General features: G+C 30.9%; 2 protein-coding genes across 2 annotated transcripts in view; one reads left to right on the top strand and one right to left on the bottom strand.

Annotated features, from left to right (window-relative positions):
- The window catches only part of side-II (sidestep II transmembrane protein), a 686,092-nt gene that overhangs the window by 318,510 nt on the left and 354,401 nt on the right, over window positions 1-13,181 (bottom strand). The window lies entirely within an intron of this gene.
- LOC140442026 (uncharacterized) lies at window positions 1,475-3,921 on the top strand. Its single transcript, XM_072533063.1, has 2 exons — window positions 1,475-1,791; window positions 1,852-3,921. Exons 1-2 carry the CDS (start codon window positions 1,605-1,607, stop codon window positions 3,771-3,773), a joined length of 2,109 nt encoding a protein of 702 aa, XP_072389164.1. The 5' UTR covers window positions 1,475-1,604; the 3' UTR covers window positions 3,774-3,921.

Genomic DNA, 13,181 nt, shown 5'->3' with positions numbered 1-13,181 from the left:
ACATATTTATTTTTAATTTTTATTAGATTATAGGAGCTTTGTCTATTCTATATTTAAATTAAGACATAACCGTATAAGGTATGATCCGAGTACGGTTTGTATGCCACTTACGCATTCAATGAATGACATACATATCAGAGATATGAGTTGTAAAGCACACTAAAGCATAAATCTTACCGATATTAATAATTCCATGAATATATTTGTCGTAACGCCTATGTAGTTTTAGATGTAGAAGCTATCCATCCCTTATATTCCCATATAATCTTCACTACTACTAAATCTAATTTTCTGAGGAATAGGTTTCTGTACCTCATTTATAAACCAGTCGATACTTCTCCCTATTATATCATTTCTACGCCTCTCTTCTTCTGGCATTATCGGTAATATTAATTTCAGGTTATGAAAGCAGACAGATGCGCTCAATTGCACTTAAATTGAGTCTTGGAAATTAAATTTTAAAGTTAGTTTTCAATAATCAATGCAATGTTAACATTTACATAAAGTTGGGGATATGCTCCGTATTACGGAGAATGCATTGGTTTAATACTTATATGCGGTTATTCACGCCTATAAGAAGAACACAAAATAACAGAAAAAAATGAGACTTTGACAAAATTAAACGAATCTTAATAGTTTTTTGAAATACTATTAAAAAAGTAGCAGCTATCTGAAGCTTTTAAGACATAGGTGTGGGTTACTTCCTTTTTTTTCAACCATAATTCGCTCTTGCGCGTGCAAACGGAGTTAAGTCTGAAAATGTCCAAATCGAGATAACTTCATAAATGAACACGTTTTAGATCGAAATTTTATTGTGCAAAAGGATTTATCTCTGTTGTTTACGTTTACGAGCAAAACTTATTAGTGATACCGAAGATAACTCATTTTGAAATGTGTTAAAGGAATTTATGTCAAATAGACTCTGTTGACACTATAATGTCGGTCAGTGCAAATGGAGTTAAGTCTAGTTGTATTACAATGCGCCAATTTTTCGGAACTTGCCTAAATCTGCACTAAACACGATGCATCACCTCATCACGTGTTTTCGACTCGCAGCTGAATAACATTGAGTGGCTTATTGGTATTTTGTTTTCATTTGCGTTCTTTACGGTGAGACGTGCACATATTGTGAGATCTACTACTCGTATTAGAGAATAATATCATTAATATCATAAGTAAAAATGTTTGCAGAAAGACGAGAATTTCTTGCCGCTCTGAAAGAACGGGCATTAAATTCAGAAGGTAAGTAAACTATTTTAGTTTAAAATTAGTAATAACTATTTTTTACCTCCGACGCAAAAACAGAAGTGTTATCACTACCAGTTATACGTTTAATATGTGTGTGTCTGTGTCTAAGACATCGTAGCTCATCAAAGATTGTGCCGAGATGTGTTAAATTATGATACGTTTTTTTTTTGTTTGATGTCGGCACAATAAATTATTTAGATGGTTTTTAACTATAATTTATGAAGATATATTAAGGCGTTGAGCTCATATTTCGTCGGGGGTTAATGAAATTTTAGAATTTTTTTTTATAAAATAAATTATGATAAATAAATTAATGAAATTTTAGAATTTTTTTTTATAAAATAAATTATATTTCAATGTTTCTTATTGTTTCAGCTGAGCTCAAAGTAAATACTGACCAGTCCATTACACCAGAAAGTGATACAGCCATGTTTTCGAATTTGGAATGTGAACAACGAGAAAACAGGAAAAAAAAACAAGAAAATATCGATTCTCGTTTTGATATTTGTAAAGCTGATATTTCTGAAGCTGGTTGTAGCAGAGGTCAGTTTTGTTACATTTTAGAAAATAACAAATATTAATTTATTCTAAATGTTTTTGCAGATGCACCTAGTGAAAGGATTACTGAGTTCTTTGGAAGCGATATCGACGACAGTGACAAGGATCCAGATTATGAACTTCCTGAATCAGATGACTCGAATAGTATTCCATTGGTTTCGTTTGAAAATACAATAGATCCAAATCAATTGAATAAAAATAAAAAAGGAAGAAAATCGGTAAAAGGTGATACTAGAGCAATGAGGAAAAAAAGAAAAATGGAAAGAAATGCAGGTAAAGAATACATGACTCTAAAAAATAAGTTGATGAAAGGCAAAAAATGTAAGGTACTTGGAGATTGCCGAAAAGGATGCGGTAAAAAATTTGATACCGAAGTACGTAAACAGTTATTTACAGAATTTTGGGAGTTAGGGGATTATAATAAAAGGGTTGCTTACTGTTCAAGTCTTATTTTGAGGCAGGAAAAAAAGACAATGAAACTTAATTCATCAAAAACAAGAGCTTGTAGCTATCAGTATCACTTCAAGATCGCAGGTGAGCTCGTTGAAGTTTGTAAACAGTGCTTTCAAAAAACATTTGATTTGTCGAATAAGTTTATAGAAAATGTTATTACAAAAACTAGCTTTTCCGGTATAACAACAGAAGATAAAAGAGGAAGCCATATACCTGCGAATAAAATAAATTCAGACAGAATTGACATGATAAAGCAACATATAGGTCTTATACCTACATACAAAAGTCATTATTGTCGTGAAAAAACTGGAGATAGACGTTTTTTGCCTTCTTTTTATACATTGACCAGAATGTATGATGAATATAAAGCTTGGATCCAACCTCAAAGTCCCGTAAGTAGAAAGATATATGAGACTATTTTTCATACAATGAACATTTCAATAAAAAAATATAGTAAGGATACATGTCAAACTTGTGACAAGTTACATAACACTATAGTGAATGAAAAGAAAGAAGAACAAAAGGAAAAAATAAGAAGAGAACTAAATCGGCATCAAGAAGAAGCAGAAGCTGCATACGCAGCAAAAAGAAAAGATAAAATAATTTGTCAAGATGACAAGTCCCAGAGAGTTTTTGCTTTTGATTTGCAGCAGTGTTTACCCACGCCCAGCCTAAACACTTCAATAGCTTTTTATAAAAGGCAACTCTGGACGTACAACCTTACAATTCATGATTGTGGTAATAACAAAACTACTTGTTGTATGTGGTATGAAACGATTTCTGGTCGTGGAGCCAATCAAATAGCTTCTTGTTTGTATAAAGAGCTCTTAGAAATCCCACCAGAAGTACGAAAAATAACATTGTATTCTGACACTTGTGGAGGGCAGAATAAAAACTCTCATCTCATTGCAATGTTTATGGTCTTAATGGTTAGTTCTGGTCTCGATACATTGGATCATAAATTTTTAATTCCAGGACACACAAGAATGGAGTGTGATAGCGACCATTCGATAATTGAAAAAAAAAAGAAAAAATATGAAAGCCGAATTGAACATCCAAGAGACTGGTATCAACTTGTTCGACTGTGTGGTAAAAGATATCCCTTTAAGGTTCAAGAAATGACTAGAAATGATTTTATTGATTTTGCAAGTTTACTAAAGAGTTCATTACAAGTAAGAAAGGTAGATAATGACGGTAACCGCTTTATTTGGAAAGATGTCAAATGGATTAGATATCAAAAAGAATTTGGACTGTTTTCGTATAAAAATAGTTACAAAGAAGATGAACCATTTAAAACAATGAATTTTCTTAGAAGAGGTTTCTCATCTCCTCCATTAAATCTACCAAAATGTAAATATCCAAATCCAATTTCTTCAGAAAAAAAAAGTAATCTAATGGATTTATTACCATACATAGATGACGTATTTCACGATTTCTATAAAAACTTACCTACGCAGACCGATGTTGCAGACTACTGTTCAGAAGAAGAAGAAGATATACTAGATGACGATTAGTGCAGATAGGGTTATGTACGCTAAAGTTTTGTGCATTTGGAGATAACTATTTTTTTCTCTCATGTTATAATGATTTTCAAAATTACAGGGTAATATTTTCATTTAGTTTGTAAAATTAAATAAAGTTTTTAATTCATCTTTAATTAGATTTAAGTTGTTTTATTTAAAATTTGCTTATAAATTCATAAAAATTTTTAAACGCTTATATCTCAAAATGGCAATTTTGGACTTATCTCCGTTTGCACGCGCAAGGGCGAATTTATGGTCATTTATAATTTGATTTTTTGTCTATTTGTCTTGTTTTTCCCTTATATTTTACATAAACAATATTTTATATTATTTTTTTATATCAAGAATTTCTTAATTTTTCCGTTTTTTAAATTAAAATTGATAAATAATTTACGGATATATTTGCAAAAAAGCAGTTTTTTTGCACTAATTTAAAAATTTTAATAATTTTTTTATTAATAAAATAAAATGTTACTAATACATTCGTACATCGAGGAATTACCTTCATTTAAATTTTTGCGAAATTTCCCCCTGATCGGTCAAATAGTTTAACAGTTATTTAATTTGTTTATCTCAGAGGCTAAATATTTAAACTATTGAGCTTGCTTTATTATTAATGCTAGACACATTTAGCAAATTTTATAGGATTTTCTAAGACTTAAATTATGTCAGAAGTTAAATGCATATTGCGTTTTAATCGAAATTATTTACAAAATAAACGTTTGAAAAAGGGGTATGTTTTTTGCTTATAAACAACTGTAATAACTTCTATATTTTTCAAGCTACAGACTTGTACGTACAACCGTTGGATAGCTGGTAAAAAAACTCACATTAAAAAAGCCTTCTATGACCAATATGAACGAAGTTAGGGACTATTTAAAAAAAAATCATATCTCTATTGTTTATAAACATTAAGAATTAAAATTTTCACAAATTTTAAATGAAAATCTAAACTTTGAATTGATATACTATTTTCATTAATAAAACATGAAGAACACCGTATTACATTTTAATCATACTGTTTTTGTTTTTTCTTTCTGTTCTCTATGGATCAGTTAAAACACACCATTAAAAGATGTCACAAACGAAGTTTTACTATCATTAGCTAAATTTTAAAATATATTTTGTTCATTATTTTATATGTTATATTTTTTATGCGTGTTATTATTGTTGAGTGTCATAGCTTTACATAAATAATCTCAACGACTAGTAAGTTGCACTGACAATTTCTGATATAATGTAAATATTTACACATTTTTCTAATTACAGTGTCTTCAAAAAAAATAAAACAATTCCTAAAGCTAGACCAAAAGTCAAAAGAGTGTTTCTGTAACATCCTGGCCAAACTTTTTGACTGCAGCCCTAATAAACTGTGTTGTTTGTATATATATATATATATATATATATATATATATATATATATATATATATATATATATATATATTGTTGTGTTGTTGACCGCTCCTCTATTTTCTCTTGGTCTCTCGGACCCGTATCGGTTTCCGCGATTTTCCGGTTCATTCGTTCTATTATTATTTCGGTTTTCCTGATATGTACGAGTGTTGTTTCTATTCTGGTTCTCTCGATATCTGTTTTCGTTCTATTGCCGATTTCTTTGTTCATAGTTTACTCTTCCGTTGTCTCTACTTTCGTTTTCCCTCCTCGGGACAAATTCTCTTCTTGTGTACTCTCTCCTAAAGTTTTGTCCTCTATCTCTATAGTCTTGAGATAGAGACTTTCTCGTTGTCTATAATTTTCTTGCGTTCTCCTCATTTTTCTTTCTCTTAATTTTGCTTCTCGTATTTGTAAGAATTGACATAAACTGTCAATATCTTTGTAGTTTTGTAGAGTTATGTGATCCTCTAAGGTATCTTCCAAATGTCTGGCTATTAGTTCCACTAGCTGTTCGGACGAATAGTTGTAATGTAAGTGTCTTGCATTGTTGTATAGTTGTAGGGCATATGTTTTTTCTGATATACCTATACTATCCTGGTATCTCCCACTTTGTAATTCCTTGTTTATCTCTATCTGTTGTATTTTCCCCCAGAAATAATTCAGAAATTTTTGTTCAAATGTTTGCCAATTTTGCAATTCTTCTTCTTTGCTATCAAACCATAAACTTGCCTCATCTTTAAGATGGTTGCTTATCGTTTCCTTTGCTGTTTCGAAATTACCGATATGTCGTACTTTCTTTTTTAAATTGTTGATGAAAAAACTGGGTGTCATTTTTTTACGTCCCCGCCAAACTGTATTTTTATGTCACCCGGACTTTGGATAAGTACTTCTCTCCTGTCTCCCGTCTCTCGTTGTTTTCTGATATCCTTAATTTGTTTTTCTATTTCTTTCTTCTCTTCTTTCATTACATTTTCAAATTTGCTTTCTAATTCCTCCAAATTGTCTTTAATTCTCATTTCTTGTTCTTTCATTTCATTTTTCATCATTGTCACACATCCATTTATTTCCATTTCATACTTTTCTATGCGTTCCTTTATTTTCCTGTTGTTCTCTTCTATGGCTTGTTTTGTTTTCTTCTGATTTTCTTGTATTGTCCTTTTTGTTTCATCCATTGCTATTTTTGTTTCTTTTTGGTTTTTATCCATTTTTCTGTTATTTTCTTGCTGATTTCTTTCCATTATTTGTTGATTTTTCTGCTGATTTTATCCATTTTCTGCATCATCATTTGTACAAATTTTTCCATACCTGATAGGTCCTGTTTTTCCGTTTCCATGATTGTTGCTTCTAAAATGTCTTTTCTCTGCTTTTGCTTCTTGTGTTCGACATGTATTTGAGTTTTATCCCCGCCTGATATAAAATTCGAAAATACCCGGTCTGCTGTATATACACAAATTTTTCTTTCCCCAAATATTATCAATTTATCACATAAATTTTAAATTCATCAAAAAATTAAATCAATCAAAAATAGAATAAATGTAAAATTGTACCTAGATAAAATAACTCAAATAATATTTCATTAATTTTTAAATAAATATATCAAATTCTTTCCGACGGGCAAATAAATTCTCTTAATCACCTGTTTTCCGTTTCTGATCCTTCAAATTCACAACTAGAGATACTTTTAAGCCCCACGTTGGCTCGCCATGTTGTTGTGATCTGCTTTATGATGTTTTATTATTAATTAACACTAATTTAATTAATCCAATTAGTTAATTAATTAATTCACTAATTTATGCAGAGTCATACAAATCAATTACTATTAAAAATTCTCAGGGTGCCTTTTTAATTTTACTTTAATCAGTTAAAGCAACATAAATATGCACACAAATTATTATTTATTTTCAATAAGCAATACGATGAATATTAATAAATAATAACTTTTGTGGGCAATTATCTTTCCCAACAAACTCCTATACTCTAAATTTAATTTTAATTACAAACTATCTATTGATCTGTTTTATAATAATATCTACTAAAAAAATGACCATATAAAAATATAATTTATTCACAAAAAAAATAACTCTTTGAAACTTGGAATCTTAGTTCGTATGCTTATATTTAATTTTATCTTTAGAATATCTTAAAATTTTCTTTTATTCAAATTATTTGACTGACCTTTATTTTTTTACACCAATGATGTCTCCTCTCGATCAAACCACAGTTCCTTCCTTGATTGAATATGTCCGGCTACCATCAAATTTTTCCCGTTCTCAGCATTGATCCAAACCGCATACCAGCAAACTACTCCTCCGAAAACACAAGCCCAAGCCTCTTTTGACCGGTACTCTTTATTCACAAATTCTCCTTTCTTTCTCAATTATATCTCGTGGACTATGCAGACTCAAAAGAGGTATACTTCTCGATTTTGATCTGCTCTCTGCTTCCACCTTTTTCACTAACAAACGAAAACACTGGTACTCAGATTGACTACACGAAAACACGTCTTCTCTTCTGGTCTGCCGGTAACATAATAATTCTTTCAATCTCTCCCAGACAACCTTCTCAACTCTCTCATTCCCACCATTCCTTTTTAACCAATCATAAGCATTCATCTTTCCCACTTATTTTCGATTTAGAAAATTTCCAACATGATAATTAAAACAAATAAACTACTTTCACTCAAATTACTTTTAAGAAACCATTAACAATCTTGCCTTTTTCAACAGAAATAAGTTTCCAATTTCTTGTTATCTCATATCTAAATCTAATTCTTATTTACTTTCAAAAAATGCCCACCGCAAAATACAATTACAAGTTTATTCCTAAATCTATAATTATACGGGTTCCATTGTCCTTTCACTATTCACTCAGTCTTTCACGGAAAAACTCGTCAGGGTCCCGTCACGAAAAAATGTTTATTCTTATTCTAACTATTACAAATAAGTACAGGGTTGTATTTTAACTTATATGCCCGCGGTATATTAAAATAATAAAAAAACTCTTTATTCTATTTCTGATATCGATAAACTGATCCATAACAATATATATATATATATATATATATATATATATATATATATGTTGGTCATTGTTTTTTTATAAAACACTACATTTTTGTATTAATGATTCTAATAAATATTTACCTTTAGTATTTTTTTAAACTATGACTATAACTATAACAATATAAAAGCCCTTATCGGAAATTTCTCGACACTTTCGTCACCTGTAGAATCTAGTACGAGATCAAAGAAAAGAAGAAAAATTCGTCAGAAATTACTTTTTTTACTAGTCACTGTCAACTCCTTTAAAAAAATCATGCTGTGTTATTAACTAGTTTTTACCTCTCCTGCACAGTTTGCTTGCCTCATAAGATGTTTTGCGGAATCACCGTGTAGTATTTGCATTTTCCTTGATATATATTTTGAAATATCCTCGTATATGTATTAAATTGAAATCTCCTTATATATGTATTAAAATGACGAAGAATGTTTTCCATGTTTGTTTGTTCCTATCATACGAGTTAAAACCCAAATAGTATTTCGTTCTTTTTACGTCGCTGAAGTTAATGTAAACCATTTTGTAGTTTGTTTATATTTCACAAGATGGGTATTTTGTCGGTATTCTTTGATCGAAGCCTCTTTTAGGATATGTTGCGTTCCCGTTACCGTTGTAAGTGTTTTGTTTATACCAAGATTGTGCGAATGAATTTAAAAAATAATTCCTCACTCTCACTAAGGCGGCTGTCGGTTAGTCGCTTGGAGTGTTAGTCAAAAATGTTTCTTTGAATTTGAAAGTTTTCTGTTTCGTTCCTTTTCATGGAAAATGTGTAGCAGTTTAATCAGTTTCATGGTTCAGTTGCAGTTTAAGTGAGGTTCCAGAAGGCTAGGAACAAGAATCGTTTTTGCCATCCTCGTTTTGTTTCTCCCTAGTTGTCATCCCAGGCTTTTTGGCAGTTTGGAGATGAATCTGTTCGTGTTCAGAGATTTCCCATCCAGTTCTATCCCCAGAAAATTTAATAGGTCCAGTTCCCGACCCCAGACATTATGCAGAGTGAAATTTAGTGAAATTTAAGGTAACTTTTTGTATTAAATTTTAAAGTCAAGATAGACATTTTTTTAAAAATGATAATTGCTTTCATAATTTAAAAAGATAATTTTTTATTTGCAATAATTTTTCATGTGCCACAGTTTATAGCCAGTAACATTTGTAAGTTTTTGTAGCATCTCCCGAGTTTGTAAAAGGATAATGACATGTAAGTTTTCTTTGTTATTTTTATGTAAATCTCTGTAACTATTAATATACTGTTTTTTTGTGCCATCTGTATTTTTGTAACTATTTGTGGTGAGACACAATAAATGTTTGATTTACTTTTTTGAACCATTTTGTCTTTTTATTTTAGAAAAGTCTGTAACAGATTTATTTTGACCCTAGGATTGTTAGTGTAATTTGGATATATATTAAGTAAATTTGTACCTGTTATGTGATTTATTTATCATTGTTACATAATAAAGTATATGAAATTTCTAAGTGTAGATATTGTATAGTTCCTTATAGGTAGTGAAATGTCTTTCTGAGAGTTTTTTTTTTTATTTTTACTTTAACTGTCAGCCCAAAGGTTTTGTCCACTTTGCTACCTCATTCGGTTAAGGGGTACTGGCTGTAACTATATTTCTATCGACCATCATGACAAAGTTGTTGTGTTAGCGTCCACTTGTTGAAAACTTTGCTAAAAGGGTTATTTATTATTAGCTATCTTTGTTTCTTATTTTGGGTATAATTGGGGTTCTCTATATGGTTTTTACTCTAGTTTTAAGTAACCGTGGGGCTATTGTGGGTGTTTATATGGAAAGCATAAAACCTCTTAGAGAAATCCTCTAAAATATTTCAGCTTGATAAATGCTATAATTTATTAGGAAGTTTGATTCCTTGAGATAATATTCTCTAAAACATATTAATAATAATTAGAACAGACTGTATGTAGTTGTTTGATTCATACCTGTTTAGAGTGTTTAGTAGAAATGTATTTAACATTCATTTATCTTGTTTTGCTAAGTACCTAGTAATCTTTTATTTTGGTTGTTAACATCTGGTGGTTTGCAATAGAACTTTTCATGTAAGGTATTACACAGGACTGAGAATGTCGAGTTTACCCATTCTCATCAGTAGAATTACGATTAAACACTATTTTCTATCACTTTTGTAATTGATTAAAGTCGTTTCATCATTCATAATAAATAATAAAATATGTTTGGTTATCAGTTCTCCTTTCTTCTGTTTTGATTTTTAGTATATCTCAGGTATTGGGCTATTAGACTGTAGTTCAGGAGATGTCCGCTGTGTCGTTTCACGAGCGGTGTGTTCTGTGATGTCACTATGGGATAGGTTGGAACAGTTGAATGGCGAGTGGTGTGTTTTGCTCTTTACTCGTCGTAAGAGTACGAATGACAACTTAGTTTTGTCGCTCCGATTAGCATGAGGAATTGTTAGAGCATGTGAAAGACACTGTACTCAAAGTCTATTTGGTGATTTGATTTATGACGTCATACGGCCGTTCGGGGCTATCACTTCAATGGTCGATGTGTTTTGGTAGTTCTATTGTGTCCCAAGGATTTGACAGTTTCCGGGGACCGTCGTTTGGACTCCTCACTTCTGATTTTGACGTTAAAATGTCTGCATGATTAACAGGTGTGAGTGACGAATTCTAATTTAATATATGGTAATTTGAAACCATCACGGATTGTGGAGATTAAGAAGTTCGTCTATTATTATTTAAGAAGCCTCTGATACTTGTATTTTTGGAGTTTCGCAAGATTTTGATGGAAATTTCGTATTTGTGATGTATCATGCTTTTTAACCTGTTAAGGGAGTTTTAACCCTGTGGTCACAGCATTTTGGAGGAAGTATACAGGCTGCTTAGCTTGTTGGAATATAATTGAAACGTCGATTAATTTTGGAAACGCTCTTAAATTGAGGTAAATGAGATTATTTTACATTTCTGTTGTAAAGCATTTCTAGATCTATTTATTTTTGTATATTAACTTTCTATTACAGAAAAGGGGTAAGGGAGGTTTAGATCTGTAATTTTCAGTAATTCAGCTTCACTGTAACATTATATTTTGTTCATTTTCACAGTTCAGAAACTTTGTGTCTTTTTAGTTAATCATTTTTTCTTTGTACCTAAGAATATCAGTTCTAACTAGTTTTTGAAAAGTATTGGGAAGGGATCTGAAAGTTCACTTCATGTACTAATACTTGATGGTATTTTTAGGGCAGTTTTCAGTATCTGGAGATTTCTGCGTCTGGATCTTTAGTATTTGGGGTTTTATTTTACAATCCAGACCACCAATTCCTGGTTTTGTATGGATCCAGACTGTACAGCTTGGGTTCGTATGTAGAAGTCTGTAGCAGTTTGATTTTGCTTTATTCAAAAATGATTTTGGTGAAGTTTATGGAAGCACTTTTCCATGTATCTTTTCCCTTGGAGTTACACATCCAGTGTTAGGATGGTAGAAGGAAGCGGAGGAGACTTGATAAGTTTTTTAGTTTTATTTAACTGACTTTTTAACTTACATTTAACTTTTGCGGCTTTGAAATATTGATTAATAAAATTCTTGATGCAAATTTTCATTTAAATCTATTAACTAAGTAATAATTTTTCACTTTAAAGTTGATTAAACATTTTGTAAATGCCTATGTACAATATTTGGGCATACTTTTAAACTTAAAGCAGCTATGCTGTAGTGTTGTAACTTAATTTACCCATCTGTTGTTCGCCTTGGATCCAATGCCTATAACTTGAGGTATTTCCCTGAAGTAAAGTTTTATTCATCTGCTAAAATGGCAGATTGTTATACATAGGTATACTTTCATTTTCTACTATTTTTATGTGATTAAATAATTAATAACATTACTTAAAATTTTAAATAGTCTGGGGGAGAAATAGTACAAAAGTTGTTTCGAATAGTAAAGGGGATTAAGGTTGTAATTTGTAACTTGATTATAATTTTAAAATTAGTACTGCGGTCTAAATTTTATCCGACGTGTAAACATATGTTTTTGACATTTACTTTTCATATTGAAACCAAGTGTGATTCTTCGCACATTTTTTTTTAAATAAACGAATGTAAGTTAAGGTTATCTCTTTATTTCCTACTTTTGTCAGATTTAGGTTAGGGAAAGAAACTTTATGGCTCAGATAAATCTGACTGGCGCCTGACAATTAAATTTTACATTTTTAACATCCCAGATTTGAGATATACTCACTCCCGTCTCCACTTGAGTGAACCGGAGCTACAACGGTTGACATCTGGGACAACCGAAACTTAATAAACCTAAATTGAAGGTTATAAGTCTCCTAACCATTTTTGTATTTTTAATAATTTATTTCAATAGTTACAACTAGTTGTTATAATCGTTATAATTTGACACCTCTAAGCGGCGTCCATTTTAAATTGCTAGAGGTCCTTCCTGTTCGATTTATTTCTTCATTAGTCCCAGGAAATTCATGTCAGTACCCCTTTGTTTAATTTTTGTAGTTTCCCCAATCCAACCCCACTGCCATTCTACTTACCCACAAACCAGCTCTGCAAACAAACCCTGAGTGCCGTTCGCACAGTTTCGTTTATTTTACTTGCCCTATCTCCAGCCCCAGTAGTTTCTGTCCCAGTTTCCCCTATAATTATACCTTATGTGGTAAGCAAAATAATATCGTTACAACCGACGATATGTTCAATGAAATTTAAACTTGCCTACGCCGCATATTGTAATAGCGATGTTATGAAAGTAATATATGATAGAATGTAATAAATATCTTTGCTCTTTAAACTTAATATTTTTTAGTATTGATCTAATGACGAATTTTCGACAGATACTTTTGCTGACAATAAAAATAAAGTTTCTTAATTATTTTTTTTTTTCAAATTGCATACTGACCCTAACTCTTAATTGGCTCAGCCTTCCCCAACTTTTTTCTAATTTTCTTACCGCAATCTCAGAACAAAAAC

The sequence above is a fragment of the Diabrotica undecimpunctata genome, chromosome 5, assembly GCF_040954645.1.
Source record: "Diabrotica undecimpunctata isolate CICGRU chromosome 5, icDiaUnde3, whole genome shotgun sequence".
Lineage (NCBI taxonomy): Eukaryota > Metazoa > Arthropoda > Insecta > Coleoptera > Chrysomelidae > Diabrotica > Diabrotica undecimpunctata.
The sequence above is the reverse complement of the archived record's forward strand: the minus strand, read 5'-3'. Positions and strand labels throughout refer to the sequence as shown.